This window comes from Uloborus diversus, chromosome 8, assembly GCF_026930045.1.
Source record: "Uloborus diversus isolate 005 chromosome 8, Udiv.v.3.1, whole genome shotgun sequence".
Taxonomy (NCBI): domain Eukaryota; kingdom Metazoa; phylum Arthropoda; class Arachnida; order Araneae; family Uloboridae; genus Uloborus; species Uloborus diversus.
In genome coordinates, this window is record NC_072738.1 from 113,759,050 (window position 1) to 113,782,862 (window position 23,813).

General features: G+C 34.4%; 1 protein-coding gene across 1 annotated transcript in view; it reads right to left on the bottom strand.

The window, feature by feature from the left end:
* Positions 1-20,015, bottom strand: part of LOC129228547 (pancreatic lipase-related protein 2-like) — a 69,177-nt gene extending 49,162 nt beyond the window's left edge. Inside the window, exon 1 of the mRNA XM_054863229.1 lies at positions 19,962-20,015. Within this exon, the coding sequence (XP_054719204.1) occupies positions 19,962-20,015 (54 nt within the window). The remainder of the gene's footprint in view (positions 1-19,961) is intronic.
* Between the last annotated feature and the right edge of the window lie 3,798 nt (positions 20,016-23,813).

Genomic DNA, 23,813 nt, shown 5'->3' on the forward strand with positions numbered 1-23,813 from the left:
CCAGTGAGGATCCCCTCACGGGAGGGGCGCTCGCCCCCATCACCCCGCCCTTGTACCCGTCCCTGATCATGGGGACACTTTTGAGTTGATAAATTGATAATAGTTTTTGAAAAATAAAGAAATGAAAAAAATTGTTCACATGTGCCCCCTTTTCTCCTACTGTATTTTTGTTTCTTCTGTTTCAAACTATCTAAGGATTCGTTTTTAAAATTAAAGTTATAAAAGTTACTAAGATTAATAAAATTTAAGAATAAGAAAGAAACATAGTACAAAGCTTGCACTAACCAAAATCGGTGAAGTTTTTATTGGAAAATTAATGGAAATTATTCAATGACTGAAAATAGAGTTGCAATACAGAAGGATTAAGGCTGAGAATGTATCGAAATGAAAAAATATGTACACATTAGATTTCAAATAGCATTATTATACTGCATTTATACTCATTTTTTGTTTCGCAAAATTATGAAAATTCTTTTGTCACTTTTTTACAGACACATTGTCATATAGATTTATAACAAACATTCGCTTTTCAGATGAACAGCTTTTTAAATATTTTCTTAACATTTAATTGGTAGAAACGACCTTTCAGCAATACCTCAAATAAAAGACAAGTTTCCGAAAATTTACATTATCTAATGATATCCTGAAAATATCTAAGTTGTGCTCTGCAAAGCATCTATAGTAATTCATAGCAATAAGTTTCAGTATTTTTGATTTATTTTTGTTTACATGGTGCAAATATGAGGTCATTCTCGTTCTGTATCGTCAATCTCTCATTCCATGTACAGTAACAACATCCAAAATTTATCAAAAAGCTTAAGGATATAAAATACGGGAAAGGAAGAAAAAAGGTAAAACCATTTCAAATAAAAATCTAAGGGAAGTGGTGCCAACAATGCCGAAAATTGCTGCAATACTCGAGCATCCCACAAAATGTTTGTGAGATGCGAGATAGCGCCAGACTTTACCATTTGAACAAAACACCTGATTAAAAAAAAAAAGTTCCCATCCAGCATTTCTCATTTAAAATATTTGAGGCATATTTTGAGAAATATTATATTTTGAAAATTTTCCGTGTTTTCCAGGGGATTTTAAATTGTAAGGGGTTACGAAACAGCGATGTTTTGTCACGAGAGATAACCTCCACTCTTTGTTTTTTTCTTTGAATTCTCCATACTTTAATTTGTTTCTTTTCTTCCCAAAAATTTCGTACGAATCAGAAATTCAACTTTGATTTCAATTCCGTGACTAGAACCCCTCCCCCCCCCCTTTGTTCTATTCTGAACCCCTGACAACGTATATACAAAATTTCAGAATGATCAGTAGAGTAGTTAAGGTGTGAAAATATTACAAACAAATAAACAAACTCATTTTCGCATTTATAATATTAGTAAGGAAAAGATGCTGCTTAAAAATTTGTAATATTGGAAACAAACTATTTACTTTAAGTCAGAAGAAATAAAACTAACAAATCGGAAATAAATTGATTTAAATGCCTTTTGTATTGGACATTTTTAGGTTAAAACAAGGCTTTAAAAATTATCTTTCACAGTTACCGCATCAATGCCTAAGCGCTTCAAGTTTTATAATATAGTGCAAAATCCTGCAGGAAGAAAAGTGAATGTAAAGAATATTTAATCCGAAAGAAAGTGCCGAAAAAAGAGAAAGAAGGAAGGAAATATAGAAACTTTTCACATGTGTAACAATTAACTAAAAAAAAAAAAAAAAAACCGACTGAGCATCATCACACTAGAAATTGTCTCTAGTGTTGTGATGGACTGATTGAGTCGCAAATGTAGAATTAACAGGGAAAGTTGAAAATTCTTTTTAAAAGCTTTATACTATTGAAATCAATTACAAGATTTTATTTGTTTATAAATAGAAACTGGCAACAGATAAAAATTTTAAATTTTAAATTTTTACCAATCGCGTGAATAAAGTCTTAGCCGAATTTCAAATCTGCTTTAAAAAAGCGTTATAATTCGGATTCAATGTAACATAGAAGTTCCAAACACATACTATTAGACGCAGAAAAAAAACCTCTTTATTTTGGTACTAAATTAAAAAAAAAAAAAATGTTTTCCCTACAAAGATCGCCAAAAACCTTTTAGAGGTTTTTAATTATATATATTCGTTAATTAATGTTATCTGAAGACGCAACCTAGCTAAGAACACTCTCCTTTCGAACATTTTTTTTTTTTTTTCAAAATCGGTCCATCCGTTTAGGCGCTAGAGTGCCACAGACAGATACACACCCACACACACACACACACACGTGCGCGCGCGCGCGCGTCAAACTTATAACCCTCTTCCTTTGTGTAGGGGGTTAAAAATAATGGTAATATTTAATAACAGAGACGGTTTTTCTGTTTCATTAATTTAACCATCATGAACTTCATTGATCAAGTGATAAATATGGTTCGATGAAACTCCAATTCAGCTTTCTGAAAATAATTTTTCATGCAATCGAAATGGATCATGTAATTCGCTATCTATCTTCATATATATTTCGCTATTTTTTTTAATTTAATTTTTATTTTATTCAAGCCTGATTGTTGAACACTTGACATAACTTTTATTTTCAAGTTAGACTGTAGGTTTTCCAATCCCGAAATCTCGGTCCCGAATCCCGCGGGATTCCGTCTGATATGTAGCGGGATTAATCCCACGGGATCGAGAGCAAAATCCCGCAAAGATTTTTCATGCAAGCGTTTTCCAATATTTGCCTCTCATAAAACGAATATTTTCACAAACATCATCTGGAATTTGAATCACCTTCCTTGCATATTTGCAAGAAGAGCAAGAAAAACTTTGTGTCGCATATGATAAATGATGGATTTATCATTTAAGAACACGATAAAAAAAAGAGAGCTTATTGTTTCCATTCGTTTAACTATTTGGAGTACGCGTAAAAATTACAATCGTTTTCGAAAAACCATCGCTAAAATTTGAATCCCAGAAAATTGAGAAAGTGCATTACAGATTGCAAAATCCATTGGAGTAGCCTAAATGCAATATTGGAACGCTTATGTAAGCTTAAGGAATGCACTCAAAACCTTTAATTACTAAAAGTGCATAGTATTTTTCTTCGAAGAAAAAGCCTGACATTATTTAAACTTTCTTGCCGGTAGAAGGTGCCTGCCGATGTCTTTATCATCGTTAAGCTAATATTATAAATGTGAGTGGTACCTTGAGAATTATGTTGGATAAATTACCTAAACAATCTGTAATATTCGGCAACGGCACGACTCCAAAAAAGATGATTGAAACTTGGATGAAGCACAGGATGACTCGCATGACAGTGCATACGTTAAACTGTTCATGTTTTAGAATGTCTCTTTAAAATGACAGGTAAAATTAGCGAAGTTGTCCAAAATCTTTTACTGAGGCTATACTACTTGATGAAACCAATTAGCATTAAATGCACGGATACAATGACCAGCGTTAATTAAGCAACAAGTGTGTTCTCAGTGTAAGTTGAATAGGATTTGTGCCCTTTCTGAAATAATCGATTCAGTTACGTAGCAAAATACGCAAATCGAATAGACATAGTTTTTATCCAAAACTTGCAATTCGTGAAACAAAAACCAAACATGACCTCCATTGGAAAAGACAAATATATTTTTAAAAGGTGAGGAAGTTTATTGGGAATCCTTTGCTGAACGTCCACAATTATTTAATCTCTGTAAAATAAAATGCAGTGGAACTACACAGCGCGTTTTCATATAACTTTTTGAAGAATAAAGTCAATCCCGCGGGATTCCGGGATCCCGCGTGATTGGCTTCTTACAATCCCGAAATCCTGCGGGATTGAAATGGGCGTGGGATTGGAAACCCTAGTAGGCCGGACAACGCAGCTAATAATAATAATAAAAGAAAGAAAACCAAAGTAGTTTTGCTCTCGCGTAAGTGTCTAAAAGACTCAACATTACAGATCTAGGTGTTAATTAGAGCATTTCCTCCATTTAATAAAGCCAAAGCTAAAAATATCAAAAACTACACATACTAGAAGTGAAATAACAAAAACAAAGTCAGTAATTAAATAAAGTTCAGAATGTCGGCCGTCAAACTCGTGCTCTATTTACCTCATTGTTATTCTCTCTTTGCGTGCATTTATAAAAATTGTCCAAATCACTAGAAATCAACTATGCATTAGCGAACATGAAACCGTAAAGCATGGATCGGTACTTAAGTCTATAAATACTGATTTCTATTTCGAGATATTTTCGGCGACAGTCATTAAGTTTTGTGCTCTGATAAATATAATGCCATTTTCCCCACAGATGTTAATGTATGAGAAAGGACAAAAGTTCAAAGGAGAAACGGTAAATTGAGAGCTTTTGAATAAGAGAAACTCATTCCATGGAATGTGACTAGAAATGAAATAAATGCAATAAAATACAAGTTCAAGTATAATTAAATAATAATTAAAGTACAATAAAATAAGTAATTCCTTCAAATTTTGAAAAAAAAAAAAAAAAATTGCAATTTGTTACGTGTATTATATATGTATAATTATGTATACATACATATATGAAGAGGGGGGGGGGCATTCTAACACTGCTATTTTTGAATACATACATACACACATGTATATATATATATTATATATATATATATATATATATATATATATATATATATATATATATATATATATATATATATATATTCAATAGAAGTGTTCGAATGGTCTAATCCCCACCCCCAGGTAACCAAAGCTGCCTTGTACGAACAAAATTGAAATGTTTTACCTCTTTGGTTTATTTTGTTAATCACCGCAAAAGTGGCGTACCCAAGTTCTAAAACCGCAAACATTCTTGAAAGATTTCGTTTCATCAATTAATGCAATGGCATAAATCTACCTAGGCCTCTACGTAATAATTAGCTAGCTGCTGACACCAAGCCTTGTTAGTTAAAAAATATTTTATTTTCCAAATTAAACTTATAACCGAAACCTTGGATGCAATTCGCAACTTCAGAGCTCGAATACGCTACCTTTCGGTGATTTATAATACTAAAGAAAAAGGTAAAACATTCCATTCCACGTGTTTTCTTTGGGGTAAATTACAGGCTTCAGACAGTTTGTGGTGTAATGTAATTTCAGAAGAATAGAAAAGAAAGCTTCCCACAAACACGATGAAAAATTACTGTCATTCACTAAGCGTCAAAGCAAGTTATAAGTTACGGCATGAGTTTGTTTTACCTTTTTCATCCGCCATTACACAGTGGCTGCAGTGCCCCCTATAGTTTGTCGGAGTTGCGAATAAATTATGTCGGAGGTCTTGCTTTCAGCCACGAAAGGTGATTATGAAATAAACTATCCTTGTTGATCGTAACTGCAACTTTACTATTCCAAAAGTTAAATATTAGCTGACATATTTATTTCGTTTTAAATATGAGTTCCAACTGATACTATTTTTATTTCGTAAAATAATCCGTATTGCGAACTAATTTCATGCTGTGTAAAGATTTTCTTTACTTCCTTGTAGCAGCTGTAACCTACAGTAAGTAAGAAAATTTAATGATAAAGGTTCAAAACAAAATTATCTTCCTATTCTGGTTTCGGTATGCGTCTATAGCGCATCACGGAATTCACCACAAATGTTGCTCCAACATTTGCTTGATTATTATTATTTTTTTTTTTTTGCAAAATATTATTTTACATTGAAAAAGCATTATAAATGTAAACAACTTTTGTCTACAATTACAATCATTTATAACCTTTTGCTAGCTACATTCGTATCAACGAAAAATACTCGACATTGGCGATAATTTGTTGTTTCTGGCGGTAAATGGAATGAAGCAGGGATATGATTTCGAAAATTACTATATACTGTCAATATAATACTATATACTGTCAACCAAATTTTTTAAAGCTCAAGACAAAACGTTGCTATATATTTCGGCCTTACTAATTTTGCCATAACAACACTAGTATTGCTCAAACTTTATTGAGTACGCGAAAATATCAACTATCAAAATGCCATCGAAAGGGGACATATATCCGAGATTTTTTTAGCACTAGGATTGCTGTAGCGATTAATTTGTGTGAAGAGAAATTGCGCCATGGACTAGGGTTGATTGTACATTTACTTCTAATAGTAAAAATCTGATCCAGTGATTCAATATGGTGGATTAATGAAGCAAATGACAGTTGCAACTAGCAACTCGAGGGTGAGTTAGTAAAATTATGAAGAGTGAGGGAGGTGTGCAGAAAGGTGCCAAAAAGGTCCTGTTCATGATAGCACTTGACGTGAAGCCAATTCTTTTTTTATATATTATTTAATTTTTAGCCTCAAGTTTAAGCCAACTTTTAATTAAAAAACCTCTGCTAAGCTACGAACAGGTGTAATACACACATTCCTATTGGCAGATTGGCAATATTGGAATTATTGATAATTTTATTGTAGTTCATTTGGCGGTATTTTTCATTTAGGAGGAAAAAGTTTTGGTTTATTTTTGTGCAATTTTGTATCGTCTCTTGTAGTTGAGGTACTCAAAAGAATCACAGAAGACGATAAAAGAGCTTCTCCCACTCTTGGCGAAATTTTATTGGCGCAAAAGAAAGAGACATAAATAGGGATTTAAATCACATCTAGAACAATAGCAGTTATGGCAACCGTGCCAAAATCTTAGCTACCGGAATATCTCTCACATAATGTTCCGTACATCGAGCTATAATAAGTTCATTGATATGTAATACATCGATATGTAGTATTCGATATGTAATATCGGCATCGATATGTCATATTCGGTATGTAGTATCGACATCGATACTACATTGTAATATTATGTATCGATGGTTCAGTAAGAATAAGCGGCTTGTAGAGTTGAGTTATCCTTACGTGGAACACTTGTAGCGCTTTCAAACATTTTGCCAAAATTGGTAGAGAAGACTCAGCTAAAATTTTGTTTGGCATTTAAACAGCAAAAAACATGTTTCTTTTCAGTAAATTACCGCCCATTAGCCAGGGCTAAAGCAGAAATACATGAAATACACCGCCAACTCAGTCATTTCCAGCCGAGGACTGCAGTTTCGTGCTTATTAGCACGACTTTTGCCTTAGATGTTACTGGGTTCGGTAACGTTTACAATCAATTTCAGTGATCGGAATTATTTGGCCACCCTCATAGGTTAGAAAAGGGGTTCTGAAACTTTTTCGACTCTCGCACCCTTTGAAGAATTAAAATTTTCTCACGGCATCCTAGTCCATCTCTATTATTTAGGTAAGTGCGGAAGTGCCTCAAATAAGGCTACTCTAAGGTTCAAAACCTAAAATCTTTCTTTTTTACGACTGAGCTGCTCTTAGCTCTGTGCCCTGATCTCTGGGGTAAATGGAAGCATGCTGGGGTTAATGTAAATATGATTTCATTCGCTAGCAAATATTCATGAAGGAAAATTTTTCATATCCCAGTTACTCTCAGAGAGTGCAGACTACTACACAATGCACGAAACTTCATTCATTTATCCATTCAAAAAAAGAAGGGAAGAAACTGATATTGAAAACATTGGAATCCTGCTAGAAATATACCAACAGCCTGAACATGACATCCAGAGGCTGTAGCTTCGTCCTTGTTAAGGACTCATCACTCTGGAATAGTCAATAACCGTACACTTGCCCTAGTTGTTACTATATGATTTGTAATTTAAAAAAACTAGTTAATTAGTTGTAAATTATTTTAGTTTTTTGATTACATTTAAGATTTATTTCAGTATTTCCAAATAAATTCAGCGAATGTCAAAATGTATGACGTACCACAAGACTTCATATTTGCGGTAGAATTTGGTAATGACCCGAAATCAGGGATGGATACGATTTCGAACTTCACAGAAGAAGAAAAGAAGCATTTCGCTGAAACAAAGCAAGCATTTGTTTACTCCGTTGGATTTTTATGTTTTGTTCTTTTTGTTGGAGGTATCTATTTTTAGTTTATACATTATGATGTTTTTATATACATAGTGTTGCAAATTCTGTAAATAGTAATTATTTTTGCGATTAATTTGTTGTAATCTAGCTAAATTTGGCGTTTATTCCATTATCTTTCATCTAAAATTATCTTAGTAACGTAACCTGTAAATGGCTTCTTGTAATGAATATACAACCCCCTTACATTCGAATGAAATATATGGCCCCTCCATTTCTGAACGATAAGATTTGCGAATGGAATAAAAAGAAAACATGGAGAAGCATTTCTCGAATTTTGTCGAAACTTCTCTAGGATTTATAAATAGCCTCCGCGCGTGATAAAAAGTTAGTCTCGTTTTAGTTGTTAATCTGGAAAGTGTGTATTAGCCTTTGCGTTGTGTTTTTGCGTAATTTGATGTAAATCCATGTTTTATCGTTGTGTTTACGGTGTTAATTGATATTTGCCTAATTGCTATGGTTGATTAAGCAGTTGCTAACGATATTTCTTGTACATATTTGTAAATAAATCTCCTGTGTTTTCACACATTAAGATCTTCTTATATACATAGTAAGAAATGTGCACAGTAGCAATACTGAAAAAAAAAGATACTATTAAAAAATATACTATTAAAAAAAGATACTACTAAAACAATATTATATTAAAAAATAAAATTGATAAGTTATATTGAAAAAAACTATACGCATAATGAATTCAATTAAATATCTTTGGTCTTAAGTTAGATATAATTTAAGGAACGCTTATCGTATCGTTTTGTTGTATCCTAAACGTATTCTGCTAAATAATGTTCAAACCTATACAAAAATAAAAAGTACACACACACACACCTCAAAAAAAAAAAAAAGAAATTGACGAAATAAAAATGAACGTGGTATTTTGGCATGAAAAAAAAAGCACACAGATTAATCAATGTAAATAATTTGTTTTAGGTTTCTTCACAAGTGATTAAAAAAAAAAACTCTGCATAAAATGACTCGCTATCAATCATAAATAATCGCATATCAATCAATCGCTGAATATCATATGCTGGAAACGCGGTAGGCAGCAAGCGTGAGCAAATAGTGCGCCAGTGAAGATGCGCCAAAGTACACTGCAAATTTTTCTTTTTCTTTCTTTCTTTCTTTCTTTCTTTTTTTTTTTTTTTTTTTTTTTTTTTTGCATTTCTGTCATCTGTTGTCGTTAGCTTTATTGTATAAACTTGCTTATTTGGCTTCCGCTGAAAAAAAAAGGCGTGGCAAAAAGTCCAATTCCAAGGTTTCCTTATGGTTAATGTTGAATCCGACTGACTTTTCTTCAAATATCTCGAAAACTCATTTCAGCAAATACTGACGTTTACCTGTAGACGGCGGTACATCACTTGTGACGTCATAAAAACCACGCCTTATTTTCAAAATAGGATATTTAAAAAATTAATTAAAAACTAAGCGTTGAAAAAATAAAAGTTTTTTCTCGTTCCACATATTGTTTTTATTTTATTTTATTTATTTATTTATATTTTTTTGCTTATTCTATCTATTTCAGTAACTAAAAGTAGCACTTTTGACTGAAGGAAACAACCCCGTCCCATACAATCCGTGGTTAGGCTGTAGTTTAAAAAAAAAAGAAAAATTATAGGATCTCGACACAAAACAAAGTTTGGAACAGAAATGTATTTCTACCAAGGAAAAAAATATTGTATATACAGTGGCTCACAAAAATGTTCGTACACATTAAAAATTTTTAAGTAAAATTAAAGTAACGCGAAACTGAACTCGAATATGAAGTCCAATATTTTTTCACATCATTCCTATGTCATGTCATTCTAAATAAAATCCTGTAGTTTTTTCAAAATGTTGACGGATTTTCTTTCTGAAATAGGTCAAAACATTAAGAGACAGAGAAATAATACGCCACAAAAGTCATCGTATAACCAAATATTTTCGAATAAATTCATGATTAAAATTATCATATGTCGTTTTTTAATTATTTTTGCATTGTGTTGACCCTTAAGAGTCACTTAGCTTTAATTTTTTGTTTATTTATTCTTTAATATTGTGCTTATTACTTTAAAATGGCTGGTATTCGTAAAAAACATAAACACCATTCGAAATTTGAATTTTTTCCTCACAGTGGAGGTAAATTGGTTTGAAATGTCTCTAAATTAGTTAATTATTACATTCTATAGTAAAATGCTTGATAAAATGCTTTAAAGAAAAGAATCGGACCGAAAGCAAGGCCTGAAAAGGTCAACCGGCAAAGTTGACAAAGCATGATCGGTTATTTACAGTAAAAAAATTATGAAAAAGGCACATTTTGGTGCTGTAATAGTTTCTGCAGAATTTAATGAAAAAAACTTACATTTCATTTTCACCTAAAATTGTTCGCCAAGTTCTCTGATTAACTGAATTAAATGGGAACTCTTCCTGCAGAAATTTCTTGTTCGTGCGAAAAACGGAAAGCTTACGTTTTTTGTCGCAAAAAAAAAAAAAAAAAAAAAAAAAAGATAAATAAGCTCGAAAGCGTTTTGGAATAACTTCTTACTTACAGCTGAAATTAAATTTAAAATTTTTGGTTAAATTGTTGTATAATTGTCAATAGAAGAAAAAATGAGGAACTTGATCTTAAGAACTTAGCTGGATCAGTTTATCAGGACGGTGAAGGGGTTCATGTGCGAGGGTGCATATCAGCATCAGGACTTGATGGTTTGGAATTTTTTGATGAAATAATAAATCCTGCTGTTCATTTAAAAAACCTATTTTAAACTCTTAGCCAAAAATTTGGTTATCGGAAACAACTTTGTTTTTTATCAAGAAAACGATAAGACGCACACAGCTTTCAACGTTTGCGTCTAGTGCCTCAAAAATTGTCCTAAAGTTTAAAAAATACCCCTTCAATCTCCAGATTTGAACTTAATGTAACATATTTAGAGATATCTGGAGGCTAGATTACAAAAATACGGCTTTGAAACGAAAATAGAGCTAGAAACAATAACACTCTCGAAGTGTGGTTGAACACTTATACTTAGAAATTACGCAAAAAAAAAAAAAAAAAAGGATGAAAAAAGAATGAAATCTATTCCCAGGCGTTTAAAAAGTGTTGATACTGCATGATATTCTACTAAAAAAATTTTTTGAACACTTTTGGGAGCCACTGTATATACAGTGGCTCCCAAAAGTGTTCGTACACCTACGACTTTCAAGGAAATAGGACCTTATCCATTGGTTAGAGTTATTATTTCAGAATAGGTATTTAATTATAAGATCTATGATCAATTTTCAACAAAACTACATGAATTTTTAAAAAAATATATTAAAACTTAATTTTTTTAAAATCAAAAACCAAAAAGTGCCGGAAATTCTATCTTACAAAAGTCTTCGTACAATTTGGGAATAGATTTCATTCTTTTTTTTTTTTTTTTTTGCGTAATTTCTGAGTAAGTTTCAACCACACTTCAAGTCTTACTGTTTCTAGCTCTATTTTCGTTTCAAAGTCGTATTTTCATAATCTACTCTCCAAGTATCTCTAAATATGTTACATTAAGTTCAAATTTAAGATCGAAGGGATATTTTCTAAACTTTTTTTAGGACAATTTTTGAAGCACTAGACGCAAACGTTGAAAATCGTGTGCTTCTTATCGTTATCTTGATAAAAACAAGGTTGTTTCCGATAACCAAATTTTTGGTTAAGAGTTTAAAATTAGTTTTTAAAATATTTAAATGAACAGCATGATTCATTATTTCAGCAAAAAATTCCAAACTACTATGTCCTGACGCTGATATGCACCCTCAAACAAAAACACCTTCACCGTCCTGATTAACAGGTTCAACTAAGTTCTTAAGATTAAGTTCCTAATATTTTCTTCTATTCACAATTGTACAACATTTAACCAAAAATGTTGAATTTTTCTTCATCTGTAAGTAAGACGTAATGCCAAAACGTTTTGAGCTTATTTATCATTGATTTTGCAACGAAAAGCGTAAGCTTTCTGTTTCTCGCACGGCCAAGAAAATTTTTGCGGGAAGAGGTCCCATTTAATCCAGCTAATCAGAGAACTTGGCGAACAATTTTAGGTGAAAATTAAATGTAAAAATTTTCATTTAACTCTGCAGAAATTTTTACAGCACTCAAATGTGTATTTTTCATAAATTTTTTAACTGTAAATCTCTGGTCACGCTTTGTCAACTTGGCCGGTTGACCTTTTCTTACCTTGTTTTCGGTTCAATTCTTATATTTAAAGCATTTTATCAAGCACTTTTTACTATAGAATGGAATAAATTAACTAATTTAGAGACATTTCAAACCAATTTACCGTTACTGCGAGGAAAAAAAAAATCAAATTTCGAATGGTGTTTTTGGTTTTTTACGAATACCAGCCATTTTAAAGTAATAAGCAAAATATTAAGGAATAAATTAACAAAAAATCAAAGCCAAATGACTTTTAAGGGTCCACACAATGCAAAAATATTTAAAAAAAACGACATATGATAATTTTAATCATGAATTTATTCGAAAATATTTGAGTGTACGATGACTTTTGTGGCGTAATATTTCTCTGTCTCTTCGTTTTTTGACCCATTTCAAAAATAAAATCCGTCAATATTTTGAAAAAACTACAGGTTTTTATTTAGAATGACATAGGAATGATATGAAAAAATGTTGGACTTCATATTCGAATTCAGTTTTGCGTTATTTTGGTTTTACTACAATGTGTACGAACACTTTCGGGAGCCACTGTATAACCATTTTCTTTTAAAATGTACCAACTTCCTGAATTTTTCTAGTTCACTTTAAATTTGATTCACTAACAGAAGTTTTTGAAAGTTAGAAAATTTGTAGCTTCTTGTTTCGCCAGTTCCAACATCGATAAAAGTAAATGCTAGAAGAATTTTTATACATCGATTCATAAAAAGCGTTGTTCAGAATAATTTGTTATGCAGGTACTTTTCCGAGCAACACTTGATTATTTATGGAAATTCTAACAAGAAACAATTCTATAGTAATTTTACAAATATACTTGTATTTTGTCCATGAAAAGACATTATTCAAACAGCATTCGATTTCAACGCGATTTTTACGATACGTTTGAAGAGAAAATTCTATGGAATATTAAAATTTTTACTAACGTAATTAAAAGCCTTTTAACATAGAATTCCATGTATGAATAGTTGAAAATCTTCCTAACTTAAAGAATAAATGAAAAATAAAGCTTTAGCAAGAAGTTATGAAGGAAATTGGTTCACAAAGTTTGACGAAATTACGAAAATTTGAACTCTGACTGGAAAATCACAATTCTTTTCAAAATAAAACATGATTGCCAACAAAACTGCAGGCAAACTCGTTATTTAATGTGTTTATTCTAATTTTAAAACAATAAGAGTCACTTGCCGTTTAAAAATTACTTGAACAAGTAATTCCTCGAATCTATGCTTCCATGAATGTTTCTTCTTCTTCTTCTTCTCTCTATTTTAAGGTATATGCTTCACTCTAACACAGGGGCTTCACCTCTATCACTCCAAAATTTTTCCTGTTTCTACTTGAAACAAAAGAAAGGACAATGTTCAATAATCAGAAAATAAGACAAAACAATAAAGAACGAGAGGCTGAGAGCAGAGGGCAAGAAAGAGGCAAAAAGGAACAAAGCTTAACCCCAACTAGGGGAAAGCCTAGGAAGGAGAACACCAAAAGGAAAAGGAAATTATGAATCAATAGCCTTGAGCAAATCAATGAGAAGGGACATCAAGCGGCGAGAAGCATGAGCGGCCGAGAAAACAAGAGAAAAGGACAAGGGGACACATCCCATATAGGCACGAATTCTGTCTCTTTCCTTATTATATTTATTGCAGACTAGAATGGCATGGTCTACTGTATCAGGAGTATTGCATGTTAAGCACAGAGGGGAGTTACTATGTTTGATTCGGTGCTGGTTGAATTGAGTGAGAGTGGTACGGGTCTGAGCTCTTGATAGCAGGACATCTTCATATCGATTTTTTGTTAAATTGTGTTTGCTGTTTCCTTGACCATTTAAGTGGCTGTATCCGGTATAGTATTTAGATCTGTTCCAGGAAGTTTTAGCTTTATCTCTGTACTTTTGTTTCAGGTTTTTTATTATGTCTTCAGGGGCAATCCAGTGGAGAATGATATTTTCCCCGTATCCCAAGCTAGCCAGTCTGTCTGCAGTTTCATTTGCTTTGATTCCCACGTGGGCAGGGGTCCAAACGAATTCGAGTGTATTACCGATTGAAGTGTGATTGGCAATACTTTTTGAAATCATCGTGATGATGTGGGGAGACTTATTGTTAGCTTTTTCGAGGGCAGAAAGGACTGACAAACTGTCGGAGCAGAATACTATCTTTGGATCTGTGTTTCCGAAACGAACAATAGCGAGCCATAGAGCGAGCCCTTCAGCAGTGAAGATGGAGTTCATGTTTGAAATTTTTCCCTTTATATTTTCGTTTGAGCTCGAATTGTGGACCCCTATTGCTGTAGAATATTGGGTTTTTGATGCATCAGTTGCTATAATATGGCAGTCTGTTCAGTGGGTGGAGCAGTAGTCGTCGAAAGCTTTGCTAATTAGTTGCCTTGGAATATCTTCTTTTTAAAAAGGAAGGGACTTGAGGGAAATTGTAGTTCTGTTTGGATTAATATTTGAAGGAATACAAATAGGTATGCATTGGCTGGGATAGATGTATAGGTCTGTCAGTAAATTTTTGTTCCGAATTCCTAAAGGAGTTTTTTCTAATTTGGTAGGAATTTTTTTAATCTCATAAGAGAGAAGTGTTTTCCTGATTGGTGAGAGCTTGTCCAAGGCAACTTGTCTGATAAAAAACATCTCAGATTTAAGGTCATGAGTTTGGCTGCAGGAGGTCTCATTTGCTTCTCTAAGCAGGATAGGGATTGGGGTGAATTTTGGGAGACCAGTTGCTACTCGTAGAGCAGCATGGTATATTATTTCGATTTTATTTTTATCTGGGAAGAAGATGAGTAGATGTGACTGCCAAAATTAATCTTGCTCTTGATGCAGCTATTCGCAATTTTTAGAAGATCTTTTGTTCTTGCTCCCCATCTGTTCGAGGCGACAACTTTTAGAATGTTAGTATATTTAAAAACTTTTTTGGCTAAGTAGTTTATGTGTGATTTAAAGGTGAGGTTATTATTGAAGTAAATGCCTAATATTCTGATATCTTCCCTCCATTCGATGGTATCTTGGTTTATAGATAAATTACGATCCGTCTTCTTTCTTTTACTTGAAAAATTAACTGCCACACATTTCTCCGGTACAATCGTCATGTGCCAAGTTTTACACCAGGAATATACTTTATTTAGCGAATTTTGAACGTCATTAAGTGTGTTGTCAATGTCCACACCTGAGCCTAAGATAAAGATATCATCAGCGTAGGTGATTATTTTTACATTTTTGAGATGTAGGAGGCAAAGATCTTTGATGTAAATTTGGAAAAGAAACGGGCTCAATACCGCGCCTTGGGGGACTCCTCTTTGTGATGTTATATTAGTTGAAAAATGTTCTCTCCATCGGACCTGGGCAGATCTGTGGCTGATGAAATTGTGTATCCATTGAGCAGTTTTGCCTTGTATTCCGTTTTGTAGCAATTTCCATATTAGACCATCATGCCAAACTGCATCATAGGCTCCCTTAAGATCCAATGCGACGAGGAAGGTGAAACGACCTTCATTTCTTGCTCGGAACAACTCATGATGGATTTCTGCCAAAATTACATCGCAGCCCCTAAAAGGTATAAAGCCGTATTGATTGGGAGGGAAAAGATTCTGTTGAATACTATGGTTTGTCAGCCTGGTTAAGATCATGCGTTCGACAGTTTTAGCGAGAGTAGATGTGAGTGAGATTGGTCTGTACGAGTTTATGTCTTCTTTATTCTTCCCTTTTTTGTGAATTGGAACTATATGTGCATTTTTAAAGGAGTTTGGGACCTCTCCGGTATTCCAGAGATGGTTAATGGTATTCAGAATTTTATTCTGGTTATTTGCTGAAATATTTTTTAATGCTTTTGCAGATATTTTATCAGGTCCGGGGGCAGAATTCCTGTTCTTATTGATTGCTTCCTTTAGTTCGTTTAAAGTAAAAGGTGCATCTAAGTCACAGTTTCCACTGAGGTCTAGGGGAATAAATTCGTTGATTTTCTGATGCATAAAAAATTTACTGAACGCATTCGCTTGGGCAACAGGTGAATGGAGCTCTCCCGCAGGCGTATTTAGGATAAAGTGAGATTTTGTATCTTCGTACGTTCTGTTATTAAGACTCTTTAGAATTTTATAAATGCTGTGATTTTCCTTTGCCATGTTAATGGTCTTATTCCAATAAATTCTTCTTAAACAATTACATAATCTTCTTAGTTTTGCCCCTATTTGTTTGTATTTTTCCCATGCATCACGGTTTAGAGAGTTTCTTGAAAGTCGATGATATTTTCTTTTTTGGTCAAGGAGAAAGCTGCATTCTCTGTTCCACCAGGGATTATTGCCGCTTGTTTTTATAATTTCATTCTTGCTGTTTTTAAAACGGGTTTTTTCTATGATATTATTAAATTCGTTAATATTAATGTTGTTGTCATCATTAAGGTAATTGTTTAAATCAGAGTTGAAATTCTTCCAGTTTATTTTCCATCTGTTTTGGTAATGACTCCCGAGATGCGGAATATTTATTTTGATAGGGTGATGGTCACTGTCAAAGGTATCGGCAATTACTTCGTATGATAGATGATTGTAAAGGTCCAATGATGTGATTGTTAAGTCCAGAATAGCAGGTTTATTGTTGTTTGAGTAGTATGTGGGAGTACTGCAGTTTAAAAGAACCATGTTGTTGTTAATTATCCAGTCGATTACTGTTTCAGCATCCCGGGAGTCATTATCACTGCCAAGGGAGGTGTGGTGGATATTGAAGTCCCCCATAATTAAAAAAGGAGGGGTCAGATATTGTTGAAAGGTAGAGAGCCAGTTTTTGTTCCATGAGCCGGATGGAGAGTAGATATTAAAAATTTTTAGTTTTTTTTTTTTTTTTTGTAAAAAATTTCAATTCCAAGTACTTTAACATTGGAGATAGGTAGGGTGATGTTGATAATTTTAGCAGAATATTTTGTACTGACAGCCGTAATGAGCCCGCCCCCAGGACGGTTTCCCCTGTCCTTACGAAAGATGGTCTTATCTTTTAGATTAAAATTAATTTGATTATTTAAAAAAGTTTCTTGAATGGCGCGATAACATAAGCGCCCAAAAAAAATTCCGTGTTCAGCCAGGTGCGCTTGTTAGTGACGCTTCTTGCATTCCACTGTAAGAAGTAGCAACCTGCCATGGGAAACAAAAGGGAAAACAGGACAAAAAAAGGAAAAGTACAAGCGCACCAGAAAGCGGCCGAGAAAACTAACAATTCCACAAGAGAAGAAACAGCAGGGACCGGCCCAAGAGCCTCATGATCCATCTGATTTTCGTCTTCTGAACAATCCGTGTCTCCTCTTTGCCTCTTAAAGGCGTTCCAGTCGATCTTGGAGTCCATGTTTTGAAAGGATATTTTTTTTTATTACCAGAGTTGGTAACTAAATTTTGTAGCATTTTCGCCACGTTGGTGTTTATTTGAAGTATACAGTTTTTCATCACCATTTCAATTGATGTTTGTAGCTGGCTGATTTGGCTGATGAATTCAGCCCTAATTTTGGATTCGAATTTTTCCATTCTTTCTTGAATGGCTTTATCCATAACCTCTTTGGTTATGAATTTATTTTCCTCGCCCTTAGCAGTAATCTTAGCATAAGTGGTGTTGTTACTTTTTATTCTTCTCCTAGCTTCACTTAAACTTAAGTGATTGATGCATTTGAATGTCATGATTTCAGCTTCTTTTATCCTCTTTGGGCATAAATTGAAATTTGCTGGATGTGCATTTTCGCAGTTAATACATTTTGGAGGGAAAGTACATATCTCTTTGTGTCTATCTCCGCAATTTATGCACTTACTTGCCTCTGTGCATTTGCTGGTGATATGGAAGAAAGAGAAACAGTTGCTGCATTGTCTTGGCTTGTCAATGAATAGAGATATTTTTTTTCTCATCATGAGCAATTTGATATACTCAGGCACTTTGTGCCCTATGATTGTGATTAATATCATTTCTGTCGGTATCTGCCCCTGAGGGGTATTTTTCTGAAAGCGACGAGCTTCCAATATGATAATTTTATTTTCTAGTTCCAGTTCAGATGTCAGGTCGGTTAGTCCTATGTCATTATTGATGTCCCTAAGGAGGAAGCGTGAGGTGTAGTTTTCAATGATTAGATGGGCTTGGACTTTTATATTAAGTATGGTGGTTATTGATGTGATTTCTTTAGCACATTCAAAGCTATCAGTGATAATCAAAAGGCTGTCGGTTCTGGTGAAGTTGATACTAGTTATCTCATTGGAGCGTTTGATTTTTGCCATTAATTCAGCCTTGATAAGCTTTGGTTTGTTACGAGGGATTTTTTCTGTGTCGATACCCGATAAAAATATGGGGAATGAGGTGACACCATTTTCAAATGCTGTTTTTACAATGTCCGCATTTGGTATTTCTTTAGTGTACTTGTGGGGCTCCATGAGGATGGGAGAGCATGCATAAAAAAGGAGAAAGCAAGAAAAAAGCAAAAGGCACCTTACCTAGGAAACGAAAACATGAAGTGGCAAACTCACCACCGAAAGGGAACTTGCTTGCTCCCCAGAGCAAGTAGAAAATTCATTCGTGAAAAACAGTCCTGTATTCGAGAACTACGAAGCCAATAGGAGAGAAAGACCAAGGCCGAGTATAGTCTTATATACAATAGGCGGACATACAACGGGACTACCTCGCTCGGCAGCCAATCACTAGACAAAGTTTCCGAGTTAGACCTAGCTCGGATGCATTCCAAAGTCCAGAGTGTTAACTAACTAAATGAACAAGCGGACAAATACCGAAAACAAAAAGAAAAAGAAGCGACGAAGTGCGGTCGCACTCCTATCCTATTTACATTCCTCTCAAAAAACACTATTTTCAGTTACAATTTAATAAGCGGAACATGAATGTTCTATTATAATGAAGCAATCCAAAATAAACAAACGATGAAGCGTTGCCATTGATTAGTGGATGCACTGGATTGGGTTTAGCGCCTCTTGCGGTCAAATTAGGCGACATATGAAGTTTCGAATTTTTCGAGAATTTCAAGAGCAGATTGTCTTAGGCTAATAAGAGCATCGGTTTCACACAGAAAAATCATAAATTGTCTGGGCCCGTAAAACGTGCTCGAACCAAGTGCGGCATGGTTCGTTTAGTGTGGAATGTGAAGTTTATCTTCAGCTTCTTGTGTGTGTGTTTGAGTGAATTCCTATGAATTTTAATGTGTAGTACGCTCAAATAAAATCGAATTTTTGTTACCTATAAATGAATTAGTGCATTAGTAAAAGTTTTACTTTTGCTCAATCTATTTATCATGTATCGTATTCGTATTATAACTGACTCTTTATTTCAAATACTTAGAGAAAAATAACTTTTATGAATATGATTGTGATAGAATTTAGAATGCATAGTAGACAGCTATAAAAATTATATTTCACGGTTGCAAATAAATTTACATTCATGGGTAGTTGGCGATATTCTTGAACAGTATGACCTCGCTAGTACTTGGCACCATATTTAGTTACAACTACATAGAAACTACTCTATTTGGATATAGCGCACATTATTTTGTCCTTCTGCATAATTCTTAAATTAAAAAAAAAAGCTATGGAATAAGTTTAAAAGTTCCATCAAAATATAACCAACCAAAAAAAAAGTAAAATGAGGAGCAAACATGACCACGACATAAACGATTTTTTTCTGTTCTCAGAATATAAACGAGTCGCCAATGCAGGTGTATTCTACAATTTTAGCATTTTCTTTTTCTTCCATTGTACAATTTTTTTTTTTTTTTTTTCAGTCTTGCTTCGAGAGAAACTGCGAGCACTTCACTTTCCATTCACTGCTTTGCTCTTCATCTTCGGCATAATACTGGGAATCTTAAGCTACAACTTCCATGATTTCCGCCGCTTTACCAAGCTTGCCCAAGTGGATTCCAGGCTCATCATGCACTTGTTCTTACCGGCCATCATTTACGAATCTGCTTTCAGCATGGATCCTCATATGTTCGTTATGGCTTTAACCCAGTGCTTGCTTCTGGCCGTACCAGGAGTTAGTAAGTAACATAGAATCTGTATTAATCATCCAGGGTTGCTCACCTAGGGGGTAATGGCACAGACTGCGCCATTGAAATTTTTAGGGGGGTGGGTGTTTTGAGGGTTTTTTTTCATTTGGGGGGACTTTTGCTTTTGGGGAGTCTTCGCGATGTTTAGGTTGGATGTCTTTGCTATTAGAGGTGGGGGCACCCCTGAATCATCCCTTACGAATCTGATTTCAGCATGGTTTCTTATATGTTGGTAATTGTTTTACCCCTATGTTTGTGTCGGGTCATATTAGAAATTAGTAAGTTTATATGGAATCTATAAACATAAATCATCATTTACAAAAGCATGAGTTTCATGTACATTTGTAATGACTTAATTCCGGTAATTAAGTTACCAAGAAGGAGTTGTCAGAGTAAAGCGAAATTTTGATACGCGAGGGCGACATTGATATAAGAAAGTCATTACAAAATGAAGGAAAGATGATCATTTATCACTAGAAAAATCCCAAATGAATGGAGGCTTTAGGGACAGGGAGTAGGATCTTGAGTTATCTGTAACGTCAATACACGAGGCGATACCATTGAGAAGAGATAAAATGGAGTGAGTGAAGGCTTTCGTTCATGAAACCAAGATCCAAGTCAACGTGATAGATTTTAAAGCAAATCATTGGAAGAAATAAGGTTTCTTTCGATTGTTTCACGCAAAACGTGCTAACCATTCGTTGTTGATGAGTCAAGTGACTTGGGGTACTTTGGTCAGCTTTTACTAAACCAATGATTGGACTTGCAATACAGCCGAGCTTTACGGTATAACCGCCTCGTACGATGTCCTACGTCATCTCGTACCACAGTTACAGTAAATGCGCCGTTAATTTGATCAAACTCATAGCCTGTCCAACTTACCGTCTCAGTTGATGCCAGATATACACGATTTGTGTCAAGTAAGGGGATCGTGCAGGCAGAGAAGGTGATAGTACGGAAGAGGAAGCCCCCTAACACCCTTGCTGTGTGTGATCGAGCATTGTCCTCTTAAGAAATGGCTCCAGAGAGCCCCGTCAGGCCTGCCGTGACAACACATGTGACTAAAGCGTGATATAAACGTACCGTTAGGCTGTCATAGTGCTGTCCCAAGAGATCCTAGTCTGGTAAGTCACTGTGTGAAAGGCGCAGAGGCGCCCCTCGTGGGGAGGGGGGATGTTAGGGTGCTAAGGATCAATGGTAGGGTTGACTGCGGCGACCGTGTTTTGTATACGACAGCACCCATAACGTCACTCCAGCTGTGAGCACGGTGTGTCGATGAAAAACAAAGGTATTATTAGGGCATTTACATTGTCGCCTCCACCCTCCACTTGTACTAGAGTCGAGTTGGACGGAATTGGACTCCCACCGAATGGATCCAGATCGTTTTTAGAGATGAATCCAGATCAAATTTGGGACACGATGCCAATTTTGTATACTTGTGGAGTTGTGAACTATGTGTAAACGATGAACCAATTTTGATCTTTTTTTTCTTTCTTTCTTTAGTTTCTAAGGTGGCTTAATCGAGATGATCCTTTTCTGACAACATTTTATTGTTTTGAAAAACGAAATGGAATCTTACCTAAGAATAGGGGGAAGGGGTTTGAGAAATCTTACGTACCCTTATATGGGGGAAGGGGGTTTCAAAATTTTGCAAAATCATCCCGTAATTAATGAATGGCCCTTATGTAAGCTTTATTTGAGTCAGTTTTTTCAAACTTTTATTTTAATCTATTTTTTTTAGTTTTTAAAACCAAATTCTCAAAACAAGACTCCCCTTTGATTCTTTCTTCAACAAGAATATTCCTTTTCGTTTTATTTTCCCTTTCAGTTTTCTGTACCATCCTGACTGCTGTTTTTGCAAAAACTGTTTTGGGGTTATACGGCTGGAACTGGATTATCTGTTTCATATTCGGGACCATACTGAGTGCCACCGATCCTGTCGCTGTTGTTGCTCTTCTCAAAGAATGTGGTACGAAATATTTGTCATCTTTATTGTCTTTCATCAAATCAATGGACATTTTTAAGCCTCAGTCTCGGAACAGCCACACCGAAATACTAATTTGTAGCTTTTTCGGTACATTTTTCATCAGTTTCGAAAGATTCAATCTAGCTCTGTTAAGATGACACTTGATCTTGAGGGAGTACATTTCTTTGAAGGAAGAACAAGTAGTAAGAGGAGGAGTTGTGAGGTAAAGAGTTTCATTACATTGTTGTCGATAATTTTTTAAAAACTTCCTATTTCTTAAGTTAAATAAATACCTGTGCATAAAAAGTAAAATAATAAATAGCATCGTCAAGTAACACAAATTGCAGATTAATGTGGCCAAGTGTGTCGGTGTTACGTGGAATGCCTTTTTCAATGCAAAAGAAATGATCTCAGGGATGGAATGCAATTTGCGTTTTTTTTTTTTTTTTTTTTTGACGCTGTTATTTCTTATTTAACTTACTATTTCCCATTTGTATCTAAAGGCGTAGGATTTTTTCCCTAAGTTATATTTCCGCATAAATTTTTTTTTCTTCAGTTGGCTGTATCTAAAAGCACTAATAAGAATCATTCTTAGGAAGGTAGCTTAAATTAGTCAGAACGTTCATACAAGTAGTTATCAAAATAATGGAAACACCTGTGAATAAAAGTGATTTTTGAATGTGCTTCGTAAGTAATAAAGAATAAAACTAGATTTCTGATTTTTTTAATATAAATAGCAATGTATATATTTTGGTAGTATATGGTGACTTAATTGAAGTTCTGGAAGTTTTGGATTTTTTTCAAGCGCGTAAAATGTTGGACCTCTCAAATTTTAAGCCAAATTGTTGTAGCACGTCTAGTTGGAGTAAGTGTGACAGAAACATCTCAACGTTTTGGCGTTTCTAGAGGTACAGTATCTAAAGTCATGACAGCATACACACAGTGCGGTAAGACAAGCTCAGCAAAGCAAAAAAGTGGGCGGAAAGAAAAGCTCAGTGAAAGAGACCGACGGGTATTGAAGCGGATTGTAATGTCTAAAAAGCGAACAATAGAAACAAAAGTGACCACAGAACTCAATCACCATTTGGATTCACCAGTGTGAGTAATTATAGTCAGAAGACACCTGTATTAACAGTACATTTACGGCAGAGTAGTGATTCCCAACACAGTTGTCAGAGTGTTTCCATTATTTTGGTAACTACCTGTATACTTTTGAATGGAGGGGATAATCCTAAAAATGATAAAGTACTCGTTCTAAAGAAGGTAGGAAAAATTACACAAAACGTTCGATTATTTTTGAAAAGGAAGGGATTTAGCCCAAAAATGAAAAGTGATTCATTGCAAAAAAACATGCAATAATTTGGACATCGCCCCCGAGTTTCCCCTGTTCCTGTCATGCGGTGACATTTAGATGAGAGTCCATCGGGAAGTACAATATTTTAGAAAAAAAGGTTCAAACGTTTTTAAAAAGGAAATGACTTTTGCCAAATTCAATCCAATCAAGCTGATGCAGAACTACCTTGATCTCCAAATACAAGCCTGACATTTAGGGATTAGGGGTTCAGAAGGGGGCAATAGACCCCCTCTGGTTTTGGAAAATCAATGTACTCACACACAGAGTGTCTTAAAAATTACTGATACATTTGAAACATTAATAAAAACTAAACGGGCAGCGATAGAAATATACCGTTTGTTGCGTTATGCTTGGGGTAACAGTAAATTTTCATACGGACAAAC